Raw genomic sequence first — 23,424 nt, 5'->3', positions numbered from 1 at the left:
AATTACTTTTTGTTGTTAAGACTCGTTTACCTAATATTTTGGAAAATTGTACATATAAAATATGTAGGCCCATCACTGTTGTCTGGCCCAATTATAAGGAGTATTACCATCTATATATAGAAAGTATTGTCATAGTGCATCAAACTATTGTCTTATAAAATTTAATTCTGTTATGGTGAAGTGGGGAGTTCCATTTGTCCCTTCTCCATCAAGCAGGTAAGTATTGTTTGCATGCATCTTGTAATAAAAAACTGGATTCCCTTGATTTCTCATCTTTTTGCTTAATATCAGTGTTACTCTTTAAAATATATGTTTCAGTGATCCTGAGAGAAACAGTCTTGAATGGGCACGTAACATTAACAAAGAGTTTGAGGAAGAGCAGGAAAAGATGTTTGGAACACTCATAAAAGATGAGTTTCTTACAGAAGATGAATGCATGGCTGATCACACCAGGGAGGTAAAGTGGAAATCTAATGTCACAGAAGCGAATATGCGAGGCCAAAATGCTCTGGTAAGTTCAAAACCCACTTATATCCACTGCCGTGTTTTCGTAAAGACCAAAATGCAATAAGGATGGTAGATCTTATTGACGGTAAGGGATATCACTGTCGCATTCTTAGGGCTGGAAGGAATGAGTATGAAAAACATATTGGAGTTGGATGGTATGATTTTGCAAAGTCAAAAAATCTTCAAGTTGGAGATTTCATAGAATTCTCCATGATTCCATTTTCATATCTGATGTTTGTGTACTTAGGGGAAAAAAAGTAGTCGATGAATATGTAAAGCTGTTTATTGGATCTTTAAATTTGTTGTTGATGGTACTTAGATTGTAATCATTGATGGTTTTGTAATGGATTTAAAGAATGGTTATCAACATCATTTTTTGGCCTTTGCTAATGTTTTAAGTGATGGTGTTCTATAATCATTGCTATTATGTCAGCTAATATTCATCATCATTTTTCAATCCAGCTTTACAAATAAAAATACGTTATCAGTATGCAAAGGTCATATCCAATCTTTAATTCATGACAGTTAATAAATTGTTTAAGTTGTAACCTAATTTTAAGCAACCGAGCACAAAATCTCTACCAATAACAACATTGCCATAGATATTGCAAACACATATAGAATACACATTTTCAAACACTTCTTTGAAGACCACATTTGTTGTGGTGGTCAATGGATGTTTCTCCTTATCATGGATCAAGATTTTAAGGCCTTTTCTGCTCTTTACTCTTGAAACTGCAACATACAACTGGCCATGGCTGAACACTCTCCTTGGAAAATACATGCCAACATGATCCAACGACTGACCTTGAGATTTATTAATAGTCATAGCATAACAGACCGTTATAGGAAACTGTCTTCGTGTTATCCTGAATGGCCATGGCGTTTGCGTTGGAGTAATGTCCATTCGTGCAATATAAATATTACAGCCGATGTTGTTGCCTGAAATTATTTTGGCTTCAATAACATGGTCAGCCAATCTTGTAACGATTAGACGTGTTCCATTGCATAAGCCTTCTGCTTGATCAATATTCCTGAGCAGCATGATTGGAGTATTTACTTTCAATCTGATCTTAAGATTAGGAAGTCCCGACGTTCTCAATCCATTCAAAAACTCGGGAGTTAAAGCATCAAAACATTCATTGCCATCACCATCATGCGTATCGACTGAATCAGAGCTTAAGTATTCCTTTTCGTCCCCTGAAAATGGAGTGACTTTATATTACGATTTGTTAAAGATTGAAGTGAAAAATCTTCGGATAAATGTTCACACAAAATATAATATTACCTGGAAGATTGTCTAATACATAGTGATTTATTTCATCTACTGTCTCAATTGTTCCAGCCAATATTGCCCTTGACTGCAGAAAAGCTACATTATTGAAGTTAGCTTCAAAATTTGGATAAGTGTTTACGAATATTGCTCGAAGGGGATCATCAAAATTAGATATCAAAATATCTGCTGGGATATCAATATCAGCATAGCCATCGTTAGGTTTTGCTAGTTTTCCATCTCCAACTTTTAATATCCAATTTGAAACCCGTTCTAACTCGGATGCTGATGTAGTCGTCCCAGATTGCTGAAGCCTCATGTTTTTTTGTAAGTTTCAAAACCTTACAATGATCCCAAATGTATGATGAATTGATAGTTGCATGAATTATATCTGAACGGCTGCCTCTTGGAATAACCGGTAGAATCTGTCTGAAATCGCCACCAAACACAATTACCTTCCCACCAAATATTTTATCCGATGACCTGGATCCAGCCATGATGTCTCTGAGGGTTTTATCCAAAGCTTCAAAACAAAATTAGTGACACATCAGAGCTTCATCCCAAATAATCAATTTTGATACTTTTAGCAAGTCACCCCTGTCACTACCCTTGTTAATGTCGCATGTCGAAGATTCAAGTGTGGGAATCGGAATTTTAAATTTAGAATGTGTCGTTCGACCACCGGGGAGCAACAGGGATGCAATACCTGAAGAGGCAACTGTCAAGCATATCTGTCTTCTTGATCTTATGTAGGAAGCTAATGTTCTCCACATGTATGTTTTGCTTGTACCGCCGTAACCATACAGAAAGAATACGCCTCCGTTCTGGGTATCAACAGCCGTCAAGATTTGTTTTAAAACATCTCTTTGTTCATCTGAAATTAAGTGAACATATAATTTAGATGCTTCATATTAGCAATATAAATTTGTAAGTAATCTGAAATTCTACTGCCTAAATGATGTTATCTGCTATTTAGACCTGTGAGGTTATTATACAGCGTATTAAACTCTTGAAGTTGTCTAGCAGGATCGTAGTTTCTCTCTTCGTAAATTAAACTATTTCCAAGCTCCTCAATTATGTAACCATGTGGTTTTGGCATTCCAGGAAAATCACTTAAACTCTTTCTACTTCGTCGAAGAAGTTTTTCAATTTCAATCAACGTTAGATTGAGAATTTCTTCATTTGTTAGCCGCAGACCTGTTAAAAAATAATATAAACAAATAGATGGTAAATATTGGAACATATCTTCAAATTAGAAATTAATTATTCTGATCACAATTGAAAATATACCTCTGTTGTTTGCAATCCTTTGCTGAGAATAAAGAATTCCATCAGATAACAGATGTCGAGTTTTACTCCATACATGCTTAGGCCTATTAATGCTACTTGACAATAACATGTGAACAAAAAGTAATCTCAAATAATGTCCAGAACCCCAATGAAATGCTTCTGTTATTGCAGATATGAATTCTCGATCATCCCCAATAAATCCCATAGCAAAACATGCATCACGGAAAGTATCGTACTTAACATTGTTTACTGTCTTTATTTCATCATAGCTTTTCGGTCCTTTAACATGTGTTAGCATCATCCTGAGATAGTACAATTCCCCAGTAGTTGGAGGAACCCAAATTAGTCTTCCAATTGTGTATCCCTTTTGTCTGGGTTTCCACTCTCTCATTTTCTTAACGTATACAAACTTCGAAACAAAATTGCTATACATTAGTTGGCGCGCTTCGTCGTATTTCTTGTTTGCTTCAAACCAAGATGTAAACATCGACTCAGTAACGCTCGGTTTATCAAGGACTGTGGTAATAGGGCTGACACCAGTATAGAAAACAAAATTTTGTCCCTCAGCGTGAAAGTCAAGTCTTTCTACAGCTGGTTTTCTTCCATGAATAGAAAAACCATAAATTCTCCAAGCAGCTTCACTTGGAGAAACGTACCTACAGTCAATATACTGCTTTATTTCATCAACGGTGTCCTGTTGCGAAACAGATCCATCTTCATTCATGACAATTGCAGCAGTTATTCTGTCATATCCTTTGTTGATGTATTTGAACAAATATTTGACGGATGTGCTTTGATTGCACCATTCCATATTAATATGAGCTCTGTACTTCAACAATAACTTTGAATTGTAAGGAACAACAAATCTGTTGTCAATCTCAATTCTATTCTTAGAAACTGTGCGTCCGTTGTCCCTTCGTCTATAAACCGGATATCCATCTTGATCAACGATCGTATCACGTCTGGATTCTTTAGGGAAGTATTTAGAACATTTTCCTTCCTTCATACACGTAGAATTACGAAAAGCATTTCCGCAAGGTCCGTGTATCATGTGAGATTAGACCAAGTTATATAACTCTTCGTCAGTGTCTTTGTTTGGTATTTCTGCTGATATGATACGATCAAATTCAGCAGGTGTTGGATACTTGCTCGACGGATGAAGGAAAATTAATATGTGCGCATGGGGCAGACCTCTTTTTTGGAACTCAATTGTGTACATATCTACAAATATAAAATTCAGATATTGGTTTATAACATGACATTCAAAATGAATAAGGAAATTAAATTAATCAAAGTTATAAATTACTTACACGCAAGAACCTTTCCCATGATACTCTTTTTGGTCAAATCGGACAGTAACGCATCAAATTTTAATTTGAAGATTCTTGTTATGAGATCCGGACGATCGGACGCTTTTAGATTTGCAGAACTTAATACGCGCTGTATTTCCGGCCAATTGGGATTACATGTGAATGTAATAAACAAATTAGGAAATCCAACATAACTACAAATTGCCATGCCATCAAAGTATAACTGATCCATAAATCTAGGGCTTCCAACATACGACGAAGGTAGGACAACTCTTTTCCCTGTAGCTGCACCACGTTGTCATACCCCAATTTTTTACCTAAGATACCACCTCATATCATAGCATATGCATCATTTGCATCTCTAACAAATTGCATAGCTTGTGCTTGCTACTTGTGACTCAGCAGGGTTTAATCAAGAAACCACTCATCAGTACAAGTAACAATCAATTAGGGTTTTGTTCTCCCTCCATATCAAAAGAACTATCTTCATCAACAATCAACATTTGGTCCTCAGAGATTCATTTCAACAAGCTCAAAGGCACTGAATCAACCAGATTAGGGTTTTGACTGAAGATAGTATACTCCTGACTTTTGCTCAGAGTTTGACCTAATGACTTGGGACATGACCTCAAGACCCCAAGTGCATCATTTTGACCCAATCCATTGGCTCAGAACATCTCCTACACAAAGATTGATCAACAGTGAAATTTCAAATCATCAGAATTAGGGTTTTGAACTATCAGGGACTAAAATCAGGGATCACATTTGGGAAACCCTAAAAAATCCCCAGGAAGTCAATCAAAGATTTCAATCATCTTCAAATAATCCCTATGACAATATACAATGGAAATTGTATCTCAATTCAAGACCTACAGTCATCAATTTCATCTGGTCGACAATTAGGGTTTTTGACCTAATTCACTAAACCACTGACTTTTTAATCAGGACATGGTGCCACAACTCAAACCATGGCTCAATATCCTCTAATGCTTCAATATGATCCATTCATACCATTCATATGGTGAGGATAGCCTGTTTCATTTGAAATCTCCAGAAACGCGATTCGTCTGAAAAAGTCAACTGTACAAGTTCACCATTGACTTTTGGGGAATTTTGGTCAACCATGACTTTTGAAGTTTTGAATCATCAATATATGATATATGAAGTCATTTGATCAAGAAAAATCAAGAAAATCAATCAAGAATCAAAAAGTCAAAAGTTTGACTTTCATACTTAGAAAATTTTTCTAAGTGTTTTTCATGGTTTTTTCCAAACTTTGGAAGGGAATAACTCAAAATTTCACCTACAAACTGAAAAAAACTTCCAACATGAAAGTTGTAGATTTTGATCCAATAAACAACTTTGACACATATAATTTTTTTCCATAAGATCAACCATTTAAGAGATATGGAGCTTCAAAGTTGGTACTTTTTGAAAACTTCACTTAAAAACTTCATTTTTCTCAAAGTTTATGGATCTTTTTCACCCATTTCCTTAAAGGTCTTGAAGAAACTTTCAACTAGGGTTTTGAAGTATGCAACATGAGCTTTCCAAAATGTCCAAGAGCATGAAAAAATATGGAGTATAGCCATGGCTTTGAATTTTGACATTAGTGAACTTTTCACTTGAAATCTCATGCCATTTTCACTAAGTTATGAACCAATCTACCAAATGATCCAATTGATGACACATAGAGGCAATAATTGAAAGATATTTCTGGTTTGAGATCAGAATGGAAAGAGATAAGAAGCTTAGAGAAATAACCATGGTTTAGTTACTTTTAACCATATGCATTAAATGTGAAAGATTCCTTTCTATCCCTTAAGCCAAATCATCAAACTTTGAAGCAAGTTGCAAAGCTCTGAGTTCAGAAAGTTTGGCCTATAAATAGAGGTCATTACTTCATTGCAAATCACACCAAAACCTCACAAAAGATAGGTTTTCTCTTTCTTTCTTGAATTGCAAGTTTTAAGTTTCAAAGTGAGGAAGAAATCCCAACCTCCAAACCCTTGAAGTTCTGGCCAAAGTAATGATTCTAACATCTCATAAACATCATACATGATGTATTTGAACCATTCACACACCTCAAATCATCCCAAAACTCAGAATCATCATCTCACCTCCAAATATGCATAACACTAGCCTTATCATGCCAAAATTCATACCAAGCAAATTCTGTCCAAACTAACCTTCTAAACATCATCCATATACTTCATATGAACTGTTCCAACCATCATACATGATCTGAAACACCAAAATCACTAAGCTTGATCCTCACTTGAGCCATACTGCAGATCGAGTACCATGGATTGATCAAGAGGTTTTCAAATTGTTCCAGGCATCCAAACATGTTCCATAAGGTCCACTGAAGGTGTTCAAATCAAGAAACAACAACTGGAACTCCTCATTTGCAGAATTCGATTCTCACTTTTCTCGTTTTTGAAGGTAAGCTACTTGAACTTCAAACTCTATGAATCATGCATCATGAATAAAATATGAACATACCATCTTGTTTCTGCACACATGAGGATCATTAACCCTCAATCAATTGCTATTTATCTTGCACATACACGATTTCAGATTGAATCATAGAATTAGGGTTCTTCATGTTCATCAGAAAATTAATGATCTTAGAGTGAAAATAAATGAAATTAATTGGTACCATCATGTTCCTTGTGGAAAATCGAGCAAGTTAGGCTATTCACTTGATCAAAACAATGCAGTTTTCAGAATTTTCAAATTCAATTTGGGGGTTGTGTTCTTGGCGCCAAATTTTGAAACTGAACTTAGGAACTTGATTCAAAATATATTTAATTCATTGCAAGAGATTAACAGACCACGCGCGTGGTCTGGTTGGTTAAGTTTTTGAGTTGTGAGAGAGAGGGCGCGAGTTCAACACTCATGGGGGCCAAAACATTTTTTTATCACTATTTTCCTTCAATTTTTTACACAACTTCATTTAATTATTTAACACATCAAATTAATTCATTTTTCATTCATTTTTTACACACTTCTTGTTTAACAAATATATTTTAAGAATATCAAAAAAAATCATCAAAAAATATTTATTTGATACATTTTTAAATAGGTTCAAAATGACTTATTTTTAAGTATTTTTAATACTTTAAATATTGTTTTTTCATTTAATTTTTAACCTAATCACTTGTAATTTTTTTTTGAATAAACCCTAATCATCTAAGTGTTAATTGAAGACAATCTTTTTGTTTATCTTGATTACATTAACTTCTTTCAAAATTCAAACCATTTTAAAACAAGCGATCGCGATTCTTTTCAAAAACGATAAACCATTTCTTTTTGAAACTATTGATTAAATCTTTTCAATTGATCAATTGATTTTCAAAGCGATGTGGGGCCTCTCGAATATTAGAGAGTATAAGTCCCTTTCCTCTTTATTTTTACAGTTTTTCTTTGTACAGAAAACTTTTTCAAAACAATACTTTTCAAACTGTTTTTCAAAACAACAAACGACGCGTCTATAAATAAAACAATCAACCATGTTTTATAAAATAAAACATGGGCCTCCACGTAGGTATAAGTCCCATTCCAGTACATGAAATTAGGTATTTCATTGTACGCCTTTTTGTACATACACTTTTTTGTACATATCTCGATCAGTTTGTTTTTTAACTTCGAACAACAAATCAAAAAATGAAGGTTTTCTTTAAATCTTCCCAAAAATACCATGGGCCTCCATGTAGGTATAAGTCCCAAGCCCTTGTAAATACCTGTTTACATAGCTTTGAATAAATTCAAGTGGACCTCTCCTCGAGTATAAGTCCCGAAGCCCCTGTGTATACAAATGGATCATGCTTACAGGTATATTTCCTTCATAAACTCCATTATATACACACACTTTGTCATATATATAATTGTTCATACCTGTTCATGTTTGTTCATACTTGTTCATGTTTGCTCATATGTGTGATATGTGTGCTTGTTCAACTTAGTATAACACTAGGTTCCCCATAGCCTTCTATTGGGCTTCGTGCAAAGAATCTCCACTAGTTTAGGTTAGGACATAGAGTATGGTTTCCCGGTGAAATCGCTCTAAGAGCTCAAACCAACTATACCATGCCTCCCCTTGGGCTTTGTACAAACGAGTGACCCTCCCATAGCCTCCTCTTGGGCTTACAATGCAAGGACCCTGGATTGTCCCTCCCATAGCCTCCTCTTGGGCTTACAATGCAAGGACCCTCGGATAGCCTCCTCTTGGGCTTCGTACAAGGACCCACGGGCTTCTTATAAGCATCCCCAATATCCAAATCAAATACCCTAGGAGATTAGACATTTATCATCTCTATGATAGGAGTATCTCTTCTATATCATCACAAACAATCAATCAATCAAACTTTTTTGCCACAAGGCTGGCTAATCAATCAAAACTTTTTGCCACCGTACTGGCTGATTAATCAAAGTTTTTGTCACAAGGCTGACTTCGTTGAAACTTTTGCCACAAGGCTGGCTGATTAATCAAAACTTTTTGTCACAAGGCTGACTTCATTAAAAGTTTTTGCCACAAGGCTGGCTAAAAAACATCTTTATCATTCTAAGCACCATAAGCGGCATGGCCCAGGGCTTATAATGAAAAGATTTTCAAACAAAAACAAACAGATGTATGTGATGATATAGATTAGATACATCGAACATTTAGATGACATTTGTCTCTTATCCTTTGCTTCCACTAGCATAAGTGGGAACTACGATTGCTCTGACTTTCTCAACATCCCTTTGAGAATACGTAGGAACAAGGTCTTATTCCTTGGCGAGCAAAACTTCTCCCTCAAACCACTCAAACCTTAGCACCCGTAGACCCCGAGCTACAGATGCTCTGATTCCCTCTAGGGGATATGTATGCAGAGGATCGCGATGATCTTTGCGAGCATAATCAAACAAACACCTTAGGTCCCACCTATTTCACAAGAACCTCTCAATAACATGGAATGAAAAACAAAGCAAAGAAACCTATAGAGTACTATAGATACGTTGGGTGCTAATACCTTCCCTTCGTATAACCAACCCTCTTACCCAAGATCTCTCCCCCCACTTTTAGGTTATTGCAGCTTTTTTCCTTTTCCTACTTTGGAAATAATAAAAAGTTTGGTCAGAACAAAAAAAAATCATTTTTTTGAGCACTCGAGCCCAAAGAAGGCATCAGGTGTCTCATCCCGAAAAAAGGATAACGATTTTTCCCCGCGACACACGTGTATGTCCATTTGTCCTAGCATCTGCAAGATGATCATACTTTCCTACTCGTAGTTTTGACTGATTTTTTCTTAACCATCGAAGTCTCTCAGATTCCATCATTGTAAAACCATCTACCAAAAACTGCTGGAACAACCTCCTTGACCTGAGAATTGTCTGTGCCTCGTTTTTTCTTGACTGGATCCTAAAGGCGAACCACTCTCTGATTGTAAGTCTGTTTCTTTTGGTTGCTTCCTCCCATGGAACATCCTCAATTTCTGATACCGTAGCCGTTGTTTCTGCATTACGAACCGTGTTAGATCCTTTATTGCGATGCCGTATGTTTGGTCTGTAACCATCTTCACCGTAAGGGAAAAGTAAAGGATATTGAAATCCCAAATAAGACGTATGATATTCATCTATTCTCTAAAGTTGGCCACATTGTTTTTGCATTATAATATCCATTTTTTCTGCAGTATCAACATCACCAACAATGAGAGCAGCAACTTCTGAAACTGTTGGTTGATTATATATTCTTCCATCATTTTGGCGCTCAGAAATGAGACAGAGTTTTAGATCTGCCACATTGCCTTCAGAAAGTCTATCCCTTGCCATCTTAAAAGATTGAGCATGAACATTATGTTCATATAACATTGAAGACAAATTTTCCACTATATTAATATCCACTCCGCTCCTTCTTCTGCAAACATCCAACGTATAAAGTTCAGATTCTTGAAAATTGCAACAACAAAATAATAAACAGTGATGAAACAAAGATAGCTAAAGTAATAAACCTGAAAACATCAATTCTATTCTGAACTTCATGTTCACTATCGAATATATAGAGTTGGGCAAAACGGGCCTTTTCACCTGGCAATGGTAACATGCTACTTATACGATGACATGATTGACCTTGAATACGATAGTTAGGAGGACCTCTACCATTGTTAAATCTGTTGTCCATTTTAGCACCCGGAGAAGTAAATGCGAACATCATATTGTAAAGACGAATTTGTTGTTGGAATAGTTTTGATTCACTTTTGTTTTGGTCGAATAACAGGCTCTGCAATACGGGTGGGGGTTCTCTCAACAAAGGTATTTGAACCTTTCCTTCTCCACAACACATTGAGAACTTAGGATTAGCAGAATGTCGACACTTATTCTTCCTCTCCATATACCACATATTTGCACCACATTGCTGACACTCAATGATGGGTCACCTAAATCGTAGTATTCTCCTAAATGAATATGTACATTTGTTAGGTAAAATACATAATACATCATGAAATTTGAAAGTAAGAAACATATTTATAAAATAATCTACAACCTGAACTTTGAACATCTATTTCTTCAATGTCAGTGTCGAAACCTACGTCATGCTCGTCCATTGAATAGTTAGAAACTGAACTGCAGGCTACAACAACACCGTGAAAAAGATTTCGTAAATATTATGTTATTATATATTGGTGAAATGTATGAATATTCAATATCGGTTAATAATCCAAAAAAAAAAGTTACTTACCATCTGAAGAATTACCGGAACTTGCATCACCTTCACTGTCATCTTGGAAAAGTTCGTTGATATTGGAATCTGGATTTGGTGTATGGCTTGAAGATGTTGTCGTACCGCGCATAAACTCGTTATCAAATCTCCTTCCCAGGTTAACTCCTAAATTGTTAATGTTCCTTACAGAAACAACTCTTGGGCGTTTTTTGTTAATGAACTTGCAAATGTATTCAAAGTTGATATACTATGAGTTTTCTGCTTTATATTTCGATCAGTTATGCTGGAACTTGGAATATTTGGAGAAATAGAAGATAGTGGAAATCTGATATTTGAAGATATAGTATCAGTAGGAGGCTGAGTTTGATATGCATTTTCTTTGTTCATTGCCGCCAATCTCTTGGCTCTCTTAGCTCCAAGCACACGCTTTCTATGCTGTCTAGCATCAAATTGCCTTTTTCTTCTGACAACATTTATGAAGTGATCATGCTCAACACTTTGTTTCTTTTCCATGCTTTTTTACTTTGAACTTACAATCATTTTGCAAAATATGGCTGAATAATGAGGCAAGCAGCAAATATATGGACAAAAACTCCCTCCAAACTTTTTATATGGAGGGAAGCAGCTGAATATGAAAGGTTTATGTTAATTAATATTTCATGCAGTTCAAAATCTTGTGACTTAATCATTAAAATAAGCAATCATTAATGTACCAAGCAACCATAATTGCACGAAGCGTGCAGAGGCAATAAGAACAAAATCGATGCATTGGTAAATGACTACATGCACAACTAAGATAATAATCTAGTGCAAGTTACAGGTAATAGGTTAGGTAGGTATGATGGTTGACATCATGCTGGTGCAGTTTTCAAGAGTCACATTAAAAAACTTGTTAAATATACTTCGATAGTATTTATTTACATCATGCATGTTGTTTGCAAATTTTTGTTGATGAATTTAAAAAACTTGCCTAAGATGAAACTGTTGAAAAATGTCTTTATAGTAATTTTTTTAAATTCGGATGCTTGAGATGTCAGTAGTGAACTTATACTGCATTAACTGACTGTAAACATCAATTATAAAAATATGGTTTATTAAAAAAAATACTCTGCAACTAAGAAGGATTTTGATATACAATATATTAATAAAAAATTTATTTTCACTTGAAGGTTAAATATTCCATTAAGGCAAAAAAATATGCAGTATTAAGACAATTAACTTGCAAGTAAGAAGAAATATCCTGTACGGTGATTAATTCAAACTTTTTTTTCCAATTGATATGGATCATTTGTATACTCGGGCAATATTATATGCAGTATTAAACACAAATGACAGTTAATCTATTTAGCATTGGAAGATCAAAATATTACAAAAAACCCTCGGTTTGCAGAAATTATAACAAAAACTAATTAAACATTGATAGATTATGCATAGCAAATAACTCGTGTCTCTTGTTCCAAAAAAGTAAAACAACAGGAAACAAATAAATCAAAAATAATAGAAATGTTGGCACATAAACTGGTTCATAGGAGTCTTCAGGCATCAGATTCAATCTTAACTTTCTTTGCAGGCTTTGTTCCTGAAAGTTGAGTAGTTCCATAAGCTTGAAATTCAGAATCTACAGCATCAAGATTAACGGGACTTCCTTTAGATGGAGTATTGGCCACAACTTTATCAGGATCATTTTCTCCGTATGCAGACAACGACTCCTGGAAGAAAAAAAATAACAATAAGTACCAAGAAAATGATGTAATTTACTTCTTAATGTTCAGGCAACATTAACATACAATGGATTCATCGACACGATCAACGACTGAGTTTTGGTTTAAAGGTTTGCTATCCCCCTGCAGATCAGACATTGAGATGAAGATTAAGATACAAATATTGATAAAAGTCATATGTATATGTTCACACAAAAATTTCCATACTTCATCAGTAATATAATCTTTCTCAATTTCCTTTACAAATTCTTCATCATAAGAAAGTTTCCAAAGAGATGCTTGGCCAAATGTTGGCTGAACTTTAGCCCTAAACGCCATTTTTTACCAAGAAGCATGTCAAGTTCATCTGGATATATCATAGGGTCGTCGTCACCTTCCTACACATTAAATTTAATGTAAGTACAACACTTAATACAAATAAATATTAAAATAGATAATGAATTAAACTTAACCTCAAGCATTGCTTTATAAATACTATCAGCAGACTTTCCAATAATGTCGGCACAGTCAGTGTCCCAAAACACAAAGCGAAATTTTGATTCACCATCAACTACATATATGTCAACTCGATACCTTTTAGAAAAATGAATAGCGAAAAACTTTTAGAACATTACAAATATTGAAACATGGCAAATGAATTAATCTGATGAACAATTGAAAAATACAACCTTGGTATGGCATGTTCTACATTCTGTCCACATGAACATTTGTATGGATTGTTCACATCAGATGCCTTTAAAGAACATTTAGTACATCAATAATAAAACCAACCATGTTTTGAGACAAAAAACCTTTGAGTTGTTCCAACAGTAACGCATAACATGTCCTAAGATACAATAAGTTAAATATTAATAAATGCAACACTCTAACACAAAATCATCTATATAAAATAACATTGATCTTACTTTTTGAAATTTTCCATAACCATTTACCTGTTTCACCTTGCAAAGGTCACTCAGAGATATACACTTGGCCTTATGAACGAAACTTTCAACTAGGGTGAATTGAGAGGCACCAGACCAAAGAGACATTCCCTTTGAGGACTGCGAAGGCTTTTCAGTCTGCTCATTTGCAGGTAACCTGAAACATTGTACCAAAATGAATGTAAATGATGATAATTTTTAAAGGAGCTTATTATACTGTAAGAATATAACAATTTGTGTATACTTTGATAAATACTCAGTTATCTCTGGAATGTCTTTGTTAATAAGCAATTTAGATCCACTCCATCCATTTGAGACTAAAATAGATAAAAATTAAAGTATCAAATTAACTACAAACAGCTATCACATCTTAATAATAGGAGTTTATAGATACAAACCTTGTGATTCCTTTATCATTGCATGAGTTAGTACAATCACAATAGCACCACTGTTTTTTTCATCATGGTAGAAATCCAAAAATTTTGTTCCGTAGCTCTCCCATAATGTGCAGTTAACGATGACACCTCTGCAAAAACAAATATAAAAAGATCAATATGATAATAATGACGGCACACACTTATAATATTTGAATTCAGATAATTTACTTCAAGTCTTTAAGACTCAATGAAACAAATGACTTTTTTCCAGAATTGTTATATTGAAAATTGTTGATTTCCTGAACTACACCAATAATATCTACAAAACAGAGTGAAAGAGTAAGTTAAAATCAACTTCTGTAATAATATAATAAATTGTAGTAGGAAGAAAATAAATGACCTAATATATCTACCTTCAAGTCGGTTCATCTCACAATTGCCTCCAAGAATATCAGTAAAGTCTTTGAAAAAAAATCTTTTGGGAGGAAGGTTCTGAATATCAACTTCCTTCACAGTCGTACCACCAATAAACACAAACTTCTTGTCGTGATCACAAAGCTTCCACTGAAAATCGTTATCATAAACAGTTCCATTGTTGATTATGCAAGACATGTTTTCGCGTATGCGTTCTTTCCATTTCGGTGTGTGGTCAGAACGAATCAAAACTTGTATCCTATCACCCTGTTGATGACAAACAACAACAATATCATAACTAAAAAATATAATAAGCTACAAAACGATTTGAGAGAATACGAAGCATTACCGATGCGTCCATTATAACCATCTCCAGATGCTCCTTACCCTTGCTGTTGATAACACTTCAAAAATCAACAACTCGAACGGCCAATCTCCATGTTTCCTTTGAATCGTTGACATCCTTAATGGGGGTGAATTTTCGGCTCATATTCTGTTTAGAAACAAAATGGAAGACAGAAAAATATCAGTAAGGTGGAATGTAAATGGGGGAAGGAGAAACGAAACCCTACCGCTCAATTGTTGTTTGAAAAACGGGAATGGGGAGATGGAACAGTTTACACATGCAAGTTGGAAGAGTTTGTACGAAAATATATAGATATAGGGAGAAATAATGAAAAGGTAGTGTTTATTTAATATGAATGTTCCAATGCAATAAGAGCATAGAACGTAGTGCATGTTTTTTCATATTCCAATAAAGAAGTTTTGCATTAAATTGGCTCTTGGAATGTAATCATGATTAGATGTGTAATGACTCTCAGGATATGTAAAACCATGTTTAATTGATTGTGATTAGGGTAATTAAGGGAATTTGATGGTAATTGATTTTTATATATTAAAGTAGATTTTTACTTTTTAATTAAATCAATTACTATTAAAATAAATTTAAATATTGAATTAACAAGAACAGGCAAAACTTTGTGGAAATCCGTAAAAGAGCTCAACAAGTATAAAAAGAAAACAATAATGAAATTAATGCTGATAATAAAATAAATAAAAAATAATAAAAAGGCACCAAAACCCCGGCACATAAACCCTACTTCCTCCATTAACTAATTTTGATTCACACATAGTTGCTTTGAGCCAAATACCAAATGGAGTCCCTTCGTTTGAAAACCAACTACCGATGTGTTCCGGCCCTGCAACAGTTTTACACCGGCGGCCCCTACGCCGTCTCATCAGACGGCTCCTTCATCGTCTGTGCTTGCGGCGATTCCATTAAAATCGTCGATTCCGCCAACGCATCCATCAGGTCCACCCTCGAAGGCGACTCCGAACAAGTCACCGCTTTGGCTCTTGGCCCCAACGATAAAATTCTATTCTCTGCTAGTCACAGCCGCCAAATTAGAGTTTGGGACTTATCCACTCTCAAATGCGTGCGCTCCTGGAAGGTACAGTCAGATTAGGTTTAGCTGATTAAGTTCTATTCAGTGTTTGGTTGTGTGTACTGTAATTGATTTTGGTGTTGTTTTAGGGTCATGAGGGTCCTGTTATGTGTATGGCTTGTGATGCTTCTGGAGGGATGCTTGCTACTGGTGGAGCTGATAGGAATGTCCTTGTTTGGGATGTTGATGCTGGATATTGTACACATTTCTTTAGAGGTCACGGTGGAGTTGTTTCTTGTGTTATGTTTCATCCTGATCCTGAGAAACAGCTTGTGAGTCCCCCGCCTTAATGCTATTTACGTTATTGCATTGTGTTTGTGACACTATACATTTTCTTAATAGGGATTAATTGAACAAATTGTGACTACCAAGATGAATTGAATCATAATCACGGACTAGTGATTACTGTTATGTGAGCTACACTTTAAAATCCTCCTTTCCATGTAGAAAGTCTAGAAAACAAGACATTTTCTAACTGATTGATTTAGAGTGATTAATGATGACTGGTGACAGGGACAGAGTAGTGTAAGCTTTAATTGATGATCATATAAATGTGATTTAGTCTTTTTTTGTCCTTTCCATTTTGTGATTTTTGAAGAACAAGAAAACTTAAGTTAATGTAGCGTGAGAAGGGTGGAGGAGTGTAGTAATTCTAAAGTAAAAGAATTGATAAGATAGTTGGTTCTAATCCTTTTGATGCAAATGTGAATTTTGTTTATCCCTTCCCTATCACTGCTTGTTTCCAACCATGTGCAAGTGTTGAATCCACCTTCATATGTTTAACTTATCCTAATGGAATCGGTGTATGCAGATTTTTTCTGGCAGTGATGATGGGGGTGATAATGCAACTGTAAGGGTTTGGGATTTTTCCAAGAACAAGCGAAAGAATAAATGCATTGCAATCCTTGATAATCATCACTCTGCAGTGACCTCCATTGCAGTATCTGAAGACGGATGGACACTGCTCAGTTCTGGAAGAGATAAGGCAAGATTTTTAACATTCCACTTTCCTCTCTGTTTTAATTTACCTGTGATACAATAGTTTAGTGTTGCTAAATAACTGGCATAGCATTGCTATACTGCTATTACATAGAGGGATTTCGATCAACTGCAGAAAATGAAACAGCACTTCTGTCAGTTGTTTGAGCTGTTGCAATTTTGAGTTTTTTGTTAGTCACCTTTTTAATTTTTGTTTATGAAGCTTTTATTTGTGTGCAGCATGCTATATTTTATTTTTAGTTATTTATTTAAACCACTTTGCGGCTTCCGCTATTTCTTTTTTTACACCATGAGCTTTTTCTTTTCTTCATTTTTATTTATTTTTCTTTAGAGTGAGACTTATCCTCAGTTTTACACATTGCTTAATTTGTCTGGATGGTATTTTTACTAGTAGGCCAAAACCGCAATGAACTTAATTTATTAATTTGACATATTGGTCTCTGAATTTGTATTGGCAGATTGTTACATTGTGGGATCTTCGTGATTATAGTAGCAAGAAGACTGTCATCACAAATGAGGCAGTTGAATCCGTTTGTCTTATTAGTGCAGGGAGTCCTTTTGCTTCCTCATTAGATTCATATCGCCAAAATTCAAAAAAACACGCTGGTTCTCAAGCAACACATTTTGTTACTGTTGGTGAACGAGGCATTGTACGCATATGGAGTTCTGAAGGGTAATATATGTGAATTTTTTTTCCATAAGTTAAAATATTTCTAGTTCATTTGCATGAATTAAATTTAGTTTGTGGTGGATTGAAATGAAATATGGGAGTTATGCAAGGATCCGAGTTAGAAACTTGTTAACATAATTTGTGTTTGTTACTTGGAGTTTATTTATACGGTGGCATCCTGTAACTTGTAAGTAATTTGGCACACCTAAATTTGGGATATAATATTTTTTACCGATTAAAGGATCGGCGCTTAAATTTCAAAGTTATCTTAATCAAGATGGAAGCTATGCACTCAGTTTTTTTATTTAATATCAACAGTGCAGTTTGCTTGTTTGAGCAAAAAGCTTCAGATGTTACAAACAACACAGACGAGGATGGTTCACGTAGGGGTTTCACTTCTGCTGTTATGCTTGGCTCGAACCAAGGATTGCTTTGCGTGACTGCAGATCAGCAGTTTCTGTTTTACTCTCTGAATTGGATTGAAGAGTTGTTGCAATTAAATCTTACCAAAAGACTAGTGGGATATAATGAAGAGGTTGTAGATATGAAGTTTGTTGGGGATGATGAAAAGTTCCTTGCTCTTGCTACAAATCTTGAACAGGTATAAAAATGTGCTAGTACATTTAAACTTTATGCTAAAAAAGGATAAATTTCCGTTGGTTGCATTGCAAATGAGGACAAGAAAGAACATGAACAAGAAAAATAGATAAAGTGCTAGTCAAAAGTGTCTTGCATAGACTGGTGTAATGTCACACCAGAAAACTATATATCCTAATTTTCTGAAATTGAACAATCCTAATTTTATAAAAGCTATACAATTATTTTCACAAAAGGATAAAGTAGACGTCGTCTCCCATATTTGTTGGGATTTGAATGATTGATCAATGTAAGAAGCTCAACATTTTTTTTTAATAAAAATCTTGGTATCCGGCCTTGCAACCGACTAATCCAAGAAGTTCAACATTTGGTTACCATCCTTCAATTTGTTATGTATCAATTCTCCATTCTTCAGCCGCGCAAGTGTGATGTTTAAGTTCTCGGCCTTTAATGAACTACCCCTTTGCAGGTTCGGGTTTATGACCTTGCATCTATGTCATGTTCTTATGTCTTATCTGGTCATACTGAAATAGTTCTATGCCTTGACACCTGTGTATCAAGTTCTGGGAGAAACCTAATTGTGACTGGAAGTAAAGATAACACTGTAAGTTTTACCTCTTTGGTCTCAACTATGACTTTGAACTTTCTTCTGCGGGAACTCTTATATAATGTTTGTAATAAGTTAATAATAATAATATGCTTGTAGTGCACTGTGTTGAAGTCAATCTAAAATTATGTAACAATGTCCACTTGCTGTATAGGTTAGGTTATGGGACTCAGAAATTACAAGCTGCATTGGAGTCGGTATAGGTCACATGGGAGCTGTTGGAGCCATTGCATTTTCAAAAAAAAAGCGGGACTTCTTTGTTAGTGGCAGTAGGTGAGTGTAGAATCTGTCGATGCATTACTTTTTTTTTCTTCATAACAGCAAGGATTTATTTTTTACTCTCCATAAGTTCCTGCATTTTGGAGTCGCTTGATATGGTTTTTCTCATAATAACTCTTTTAATAATAAAAGTAATTACTGTAAGATGAAAAAGCTTCTGCTGTTAAGTTTTGATTGTTATCTGTTGCTCTGTTTTGCCAGTGACTATGTCGCTTTGATATAACATTGTAAAAACATTATGGTTTAGCACCAATAGCTAGTTAGAAATATATTTTCAAAAACCTTTTTCTGTTAAGTTTGATGGTTATCTGATGCTTTGTTTTGCCAGTGACAATGTCACTTTGAATATAACATGTTAAAAACATTATGGTTGACCTATGCTGTGTTGCCAATCTTTTAAAGAAGACAACCACATTTATCTCTTTCAAGATAGTCTTCTTCCAATGGATCATTATCCCCAAACATTAAGTTTTACTTTTCTGTTTATTTTTTGATGTTAAATTTTCCTTTTTTTTATGCTGTATGACTTGACTGTTCCAATATGTTACCAGGTTTATTGTTGAATCCTTTGATTTTAAATGCACAAGCTTTTGGATACTACTATACTGTTTAAATTTTTTCTTATGAATGTGGTGAATGTTTCTCAGTGATCATACTCTTAAGGTGTGGAGTATGGATGGTCTCTTGGACAATTTGACAGCTCCAATTAACTTAAAAGCAAAAGCTGTTGTTGCAGCTCACGATAAAGATATCAATTCTGTAGCTGTTGCTCCAAATGATAGTTTAGTATGTAGTGGTTCTCAGGTTGGTATTATATATGACTTGCACATTTCTTTGGTCTTTTATATTAACTAATCTTATTAAAAGATATGTTCCCATTGCTGACTATAGTATTCTTTATCAGTTTTTAACGTGTAAAGACTACTTACACTGGCTTCCTTCCTTTACTCTTCCTGTTTGAAAATCTTGTGCTTCCATTGTAGTTACTATCAATTATATTTTAATGTCTTCAATCAGGACCGCACCGCACGTGTTTGGAGACTTCCAGATCTAGTATCAGTAGTTGTATTTAAAGGGCATAAAAGAGGAATCTGGTCTGTAGAGTTTTCCCCTGTTGATCAATGTGTAGTAACAGCATCCGGGGACAAAACAATAAGGATATGGGCTATATCTGATGGCTCGTGTTTGAAGACATTTGAAGGACACACTTCAAGTGTGTTAAGAGCATTGTTTGTTACTCGTGGAACACAGATTGTTTCTTGTGGTATGAGGCTATCTATAGCTGATTTTGTTAATTTCCAACATTTTGATTGCTTGTATGATATCCTCAATTAATATTTCAGGTGCTGATGGTTTAGTAAAACTATGGACTGTAAAATCAAATGAATGTATTGCCACATATGACAATCACGAAGACAAGGTTCTACTCGATCCTATGTTATATACTTATAATCTTATTTTTTGCTGTTTTTCTTCAGGGCCTTATTAGTTGAGGGATTATTTTATACCTGTGTTTGGTTGAGGGCCCTCACATATGTGTTTGCATACTTCAAGATTCTCAGTAGAGTTTTTGAATCTTCTATTATTAGTGAGAAATTTAAGAATTTGACCTATTCACCTCTCAGCCCGAAAACTGTATAGACGCTACTGAATTCTATGCTCTACCCAACATTCAAATTAGGCTTTTCTTGATCATTTATTATTTCCAAACTCAGAACATCAATTTATTTTAGCCATATCTTTTTATTTTTACCTTCAAGTGTGTAGATTATATTTTGGCAGTGACACATCTCTGAATTTCTTCTTGCTCCATAAGATAATTTGTATAATATAGATGATGATATATAATATAACTTATTTCTTGCTCCGTAAGATAGTTTGTATAATATAGATGATGATATATAACTTATTTGAATATTTGATTAACAGTTAATATCAGTATATATTTCATTTGGTTTGAATATGAAGACTAGTTAATTAGAGCGGGTCGTTAAATATACCCTATATATTTACAAGGTGTTTTGTTTCATTAATGCATTATCTCAAAATGCAGTTGCAAGGTTTTAATGACCTTCCAGTTCTTTTTCTCAAAATAAATCTTAAGCTGATTTTTATTTTACTCTGCAGGTTTGGGCGTTGGCTGTAGGCAGCAAATCAGAGCTGCTTGCAACTGGTGGCAGTGATGCCGTTGTCAATCTGTGGCTAGATTCCACTGCAGCTGATAAAGAAGAAGCTTTTCGCAAAGAGGTTTGTTAAACTGAGCACATTTTTTCGTTTTTCACTTAGCATTGAGATTAAATCAAAGGTTGATTATAATAATGATTGCTAAGTTTGATTCTACAATTATTCCCCAATACACGATGCACAAATTTTGATGGATGAGTGGTTATACAATCAGATAAAATTAGAGTTAGAGTCAGCAGAGATAAATACTCTTTAAAATCATCCGCGCCTTGTATATTAGAGAAGTGTTAGGCCTCTGTTAGTAACTATTGTTGTGAGAGAATAAAGTAAATTAGGTTGAGATAGTAAGACATGTTATCTATGACTATGAGTAAGAGGAGGTTGTGATCAAGAACTATAATATCATTTTATGAGAGATTTGAAGCATTTTACATGGGGAGTTTGCCCCAATTTCTTGGAAAAATATTCTGGGTTTTAACAAAAAGTAATATGGTTTCTATTGGTAATGCAGGAAGAGGGAGTTTTGAAAGGTCAAGAGCTAGAGAATGCCCTATCAGATGCTGACTATACCAAGGCAGTACAAATTGCATTTGAATTGCGCAGACCCCATAAACTTTTGGAGTTATTTACAGAACTTTGCAGGTTAGCTTTTATCCATTTTATGACTTGAACCTTATTGGTATACACATGAGTCATGACTGGCACCCAAATCTTGTTGTGCAGAAAGAAAGGGGCTGAAGATCATGTTGATAGAGCACTTAAGGCCTTTGGCAATGAAGAGCTTCGTTTATTATTTAACTATATTCGAGAATGGAATACAAAACCAAAGCTCTGTTATGTTTCACAGTTCGTGCTTTTCAGAGTTTTCAACATCTTTCCTCCAACAGATATTGTTCAGGTGTTTTTTCGCCGTTCTTTAAGAGGCTTTATGAAATTTTTATCCTTAAAGACTACAACACAGGCTGGTTAGTTTGGGCTGCATATGCAGCTCGAACAGATTTAATTTTCAGATTGCATTCTCCGCTTTAATGCAAATGAGAAAATCATTTAGAAATATGATATTTGGTATCAAATTTAACTGTTGTTTACTATAAGGGATATAAATTGCATTATAGCATTAGGGTAAAAGTATGTTTTTATATGATAAACCAATATACATTGAATTCTACACAGTGCAACTTTTAATCCATATTTAGTTCAATTTGTTAGGATATTTTTCGTTTTATCTTAAAGAATTCCAAGTCTTTGAGGAAGCAAAAAAATGTGTAACATACATTTTTTATGGCACATTTCAGATTAAAGGGATCGGGGAACTACTAGAAGGTCTTATACCATATAGTCAGAGGCACTTTGGAAGGATAGACAGACTTGTAAGAAGCACATTTTTGTTAGACTTCATTCTATCAGGAATGTCAGTTATTGAGCCAGAGACCCATCAGACGGAATCAAAGGACAAGTTTCCATTACGGTCTGAAATCGATGCTTCAGATCAAGAAAATGGGAACGAGGAGAAAGATTACACTATTGAAAATAATACTGCTTCAAAGAAAAGGAAATCACACAAATCTAGACATGAAAATGGGATCGAGGAGAAGGATACACTTGATGGTACAGCTTCAAAGAAGAGAAAATCAAACAAATCAAAACACGGTTCCCACAAGAAAGTCAAGGAAGTTGCTTATAACAAAATTGAATCTATTCAATTACAAGCATAAGTTGGTGCTTTCATCCTCTTACAGAATTGATGTAAGAACTTGATTCCTTCAAAATTTTGACGGTTGCTGTCATTAAAGAATATGTAGCTCACCATTTTGTTGTTAATTGCTATGTAATTTTAGCCACAATTTTGTATTAGTATTTCATGTTTTTGATGTAGATCATTTTCCAAGCTTGCTACCAATGTGTTATAGAAATGTTTCTTCAGCTGTCGATTGAAAGAAAATTTTGTGACAGGAAGACTGCATATTTTATAGCATGAACTCAAGCGTTTATCCTTACTCTAATTTAAACAGTACTGCGCACTTGTCTTTGTCCCACAAAAGTTTTTTATTACGTTAATGCCTATTCTTTTCTTGTCCCAAATTTGTATCAGATTGTGTCATATACGTGTGCAAAAACTTAC

The 23,424-nt window shown here is 34.7% G+C and overlaps 3 protein-coding genes across 3 annotated transcripts; 1 reads left to right on the top strand and 2 right to left on the bottom strand.

Annotated features, from left to right (window-relative positions):
- Positions 1–1,018: 1,018 nt before the first annotated feature.
- On the bottom strand, positions 1,019–4,121 carry LOC131625751 (uncharacterized). Its single transcript, XM_058896614.1, has 6 exons — positions 3,071–4,121; positions 2,759–2,977; positions 2,487–2,654; positions 2,236–2,303; positions 1,796–2,087; positions 1,019–1,707 (listed from the first exon to the last, which is right to left on the bottom strand). The coding sequence occupies exons 1-6, from the start codon at positions 4,119–4,121 to the stop codon at positions 1,019–1,021; spliced, it is 2,487 nt and encodes an 828-aa protein (XP_058752597.1).
- A 9,055-nt stretch (positions 4,122–13,176) lies between these two features.
- Positions 13,177–14,983, bottom strand: LOC131625658 (uncharacterized). Its single transcript, XM_058896522.1, has 9 exons — positions 14,909–14,983; positions 14,521–14,788; positions 14,336–14,426; positions 14,129–14,256; positions 13,975–14,047; positions 13,740–13,887; positions 13,476–13,540; positions 13,283–13,380; positions 13,177–13,184 (listed from the first exon to the last, which is right to left on the bottom strand). Exons 1-9 carry the CDS (start codon positions 14,981–14,983, stop codon positions 13,177–13,179), a joined length of 954 nt encoding a protein of 317 aa, XP_058752505.1.
- Positions 14,984–15,607: 624 nt separating this feature from the next.
- On the top strand, positions 15,608–23,299 carry LOC131636379 (protein TORMOZ EMBRYO DEFECTIVE-like). Its single transcript, XM_058906990.1, has 14 exons — positions 15,608–15,972; positions 16,056–16,238; positions 16,778–16,951; positions 17,424–17,638; positions 17,954–18,236; positions 18,702–18,836; positions 18,994–19,112; positions 19,766–19,922; positions 20,136–20,382; positions 20,462–20,538; positions 21,246–21,365; positions 21,814–21,944; positions 22,026–22,200; positions 22,598–23,299. Exons 1-14 carry the CDS (start codon positions 15,676–15,678, stop codon positions 23,015–23,017), a joined length of 2,733 nt encoding a protein of 910 aa, XP_058762973.1. The 5' UTR covers positions 15,608–15,675; the 3' UTR covers positions 23,018–23,299.
- Positions 23,300–23,424: the final 125 nt, after the last annotated feature.

The sequence above is a fragment of the Vicia villosa genome, linkage group LG1 (assembly GCF_029867415.1).
Source record: "Vicia villosa cultivar HV-30 ecotype Madison, WI linkage group LG1, Vvil1.0, whole genome shotgun sequence".
Lineage (NCBI taxonomy): Eukaryota > Viridiplantae > Streptophyta > Magnoliopsida > Fabales > Fabaceae > Vicia > Vicia villosa.
Note: the sequence above shows the minus strand (reverse complement) of the source record. Positions and strands in the feature narration are given on the sequence as shown.

Coding starts and splice junctions, on each gene's coding strand:
- LOC131636379 (XM_058906990.1), top strand. CDS start 15,676: ATGGAGTCCCTTCGTTTGAAAACCAACTACCGATGTGTTCCGGCCCTG. Junction 20,539..21,245: donor ATGACAATCACGAAGACAAG/GTTCTACTCGAT, acceptor TTTACTCTGCAG/GTTTGGGCGTTGGCTGTAGG. Junction 22,201..22,597: donor CTCCAACAGATATTGTTCAG/GTGTTTTTTCGC, acceptor GGCACATTTCAG/ATTAAAGGGATCGGGGAACT.
- LOC131625751 (XM_058896614.1), bottom strand. CDS start 4,121: ATGATACACGGACCTTGCGGAAATGCTTTTCGTAATTCTACGTGTATG. Junction 2,304..2,486: donor CTTGACAGTTGCCTCTTCAG/GTATTGCATCCC, acceptor TTTGTTTTGAAG/CTTTGGATAAAACCCTCAGA. Junction 1,708..1,795: donor TGTATTAGACAATCTTCCAG/GTAATATTATAT, acceptor CTCCATTTTCAG/GGGACGAAAAGGAATACTTA.
- LOC131625658 (XM_058896522.1), bottom strand. CDS start 14,983: ATGTCAACGATTCAAAGGAAACATGGAGATTGGCCGTTCGAGTTGTTG. Junction 14,789..14,908: donor AAGTGTTATCAACAGCAAGG/GTAAGGAGCATC, acceptor TGTCATCAACAG/GGTGATAGGATACAAGTTTT. Junction 14,048..14,128: donor AATGATAAAGGAATCACAAG/GTTTGTATCTAT, acceptor TATCTATTTTAG/TCTCAAATGGATGGAGTGGA.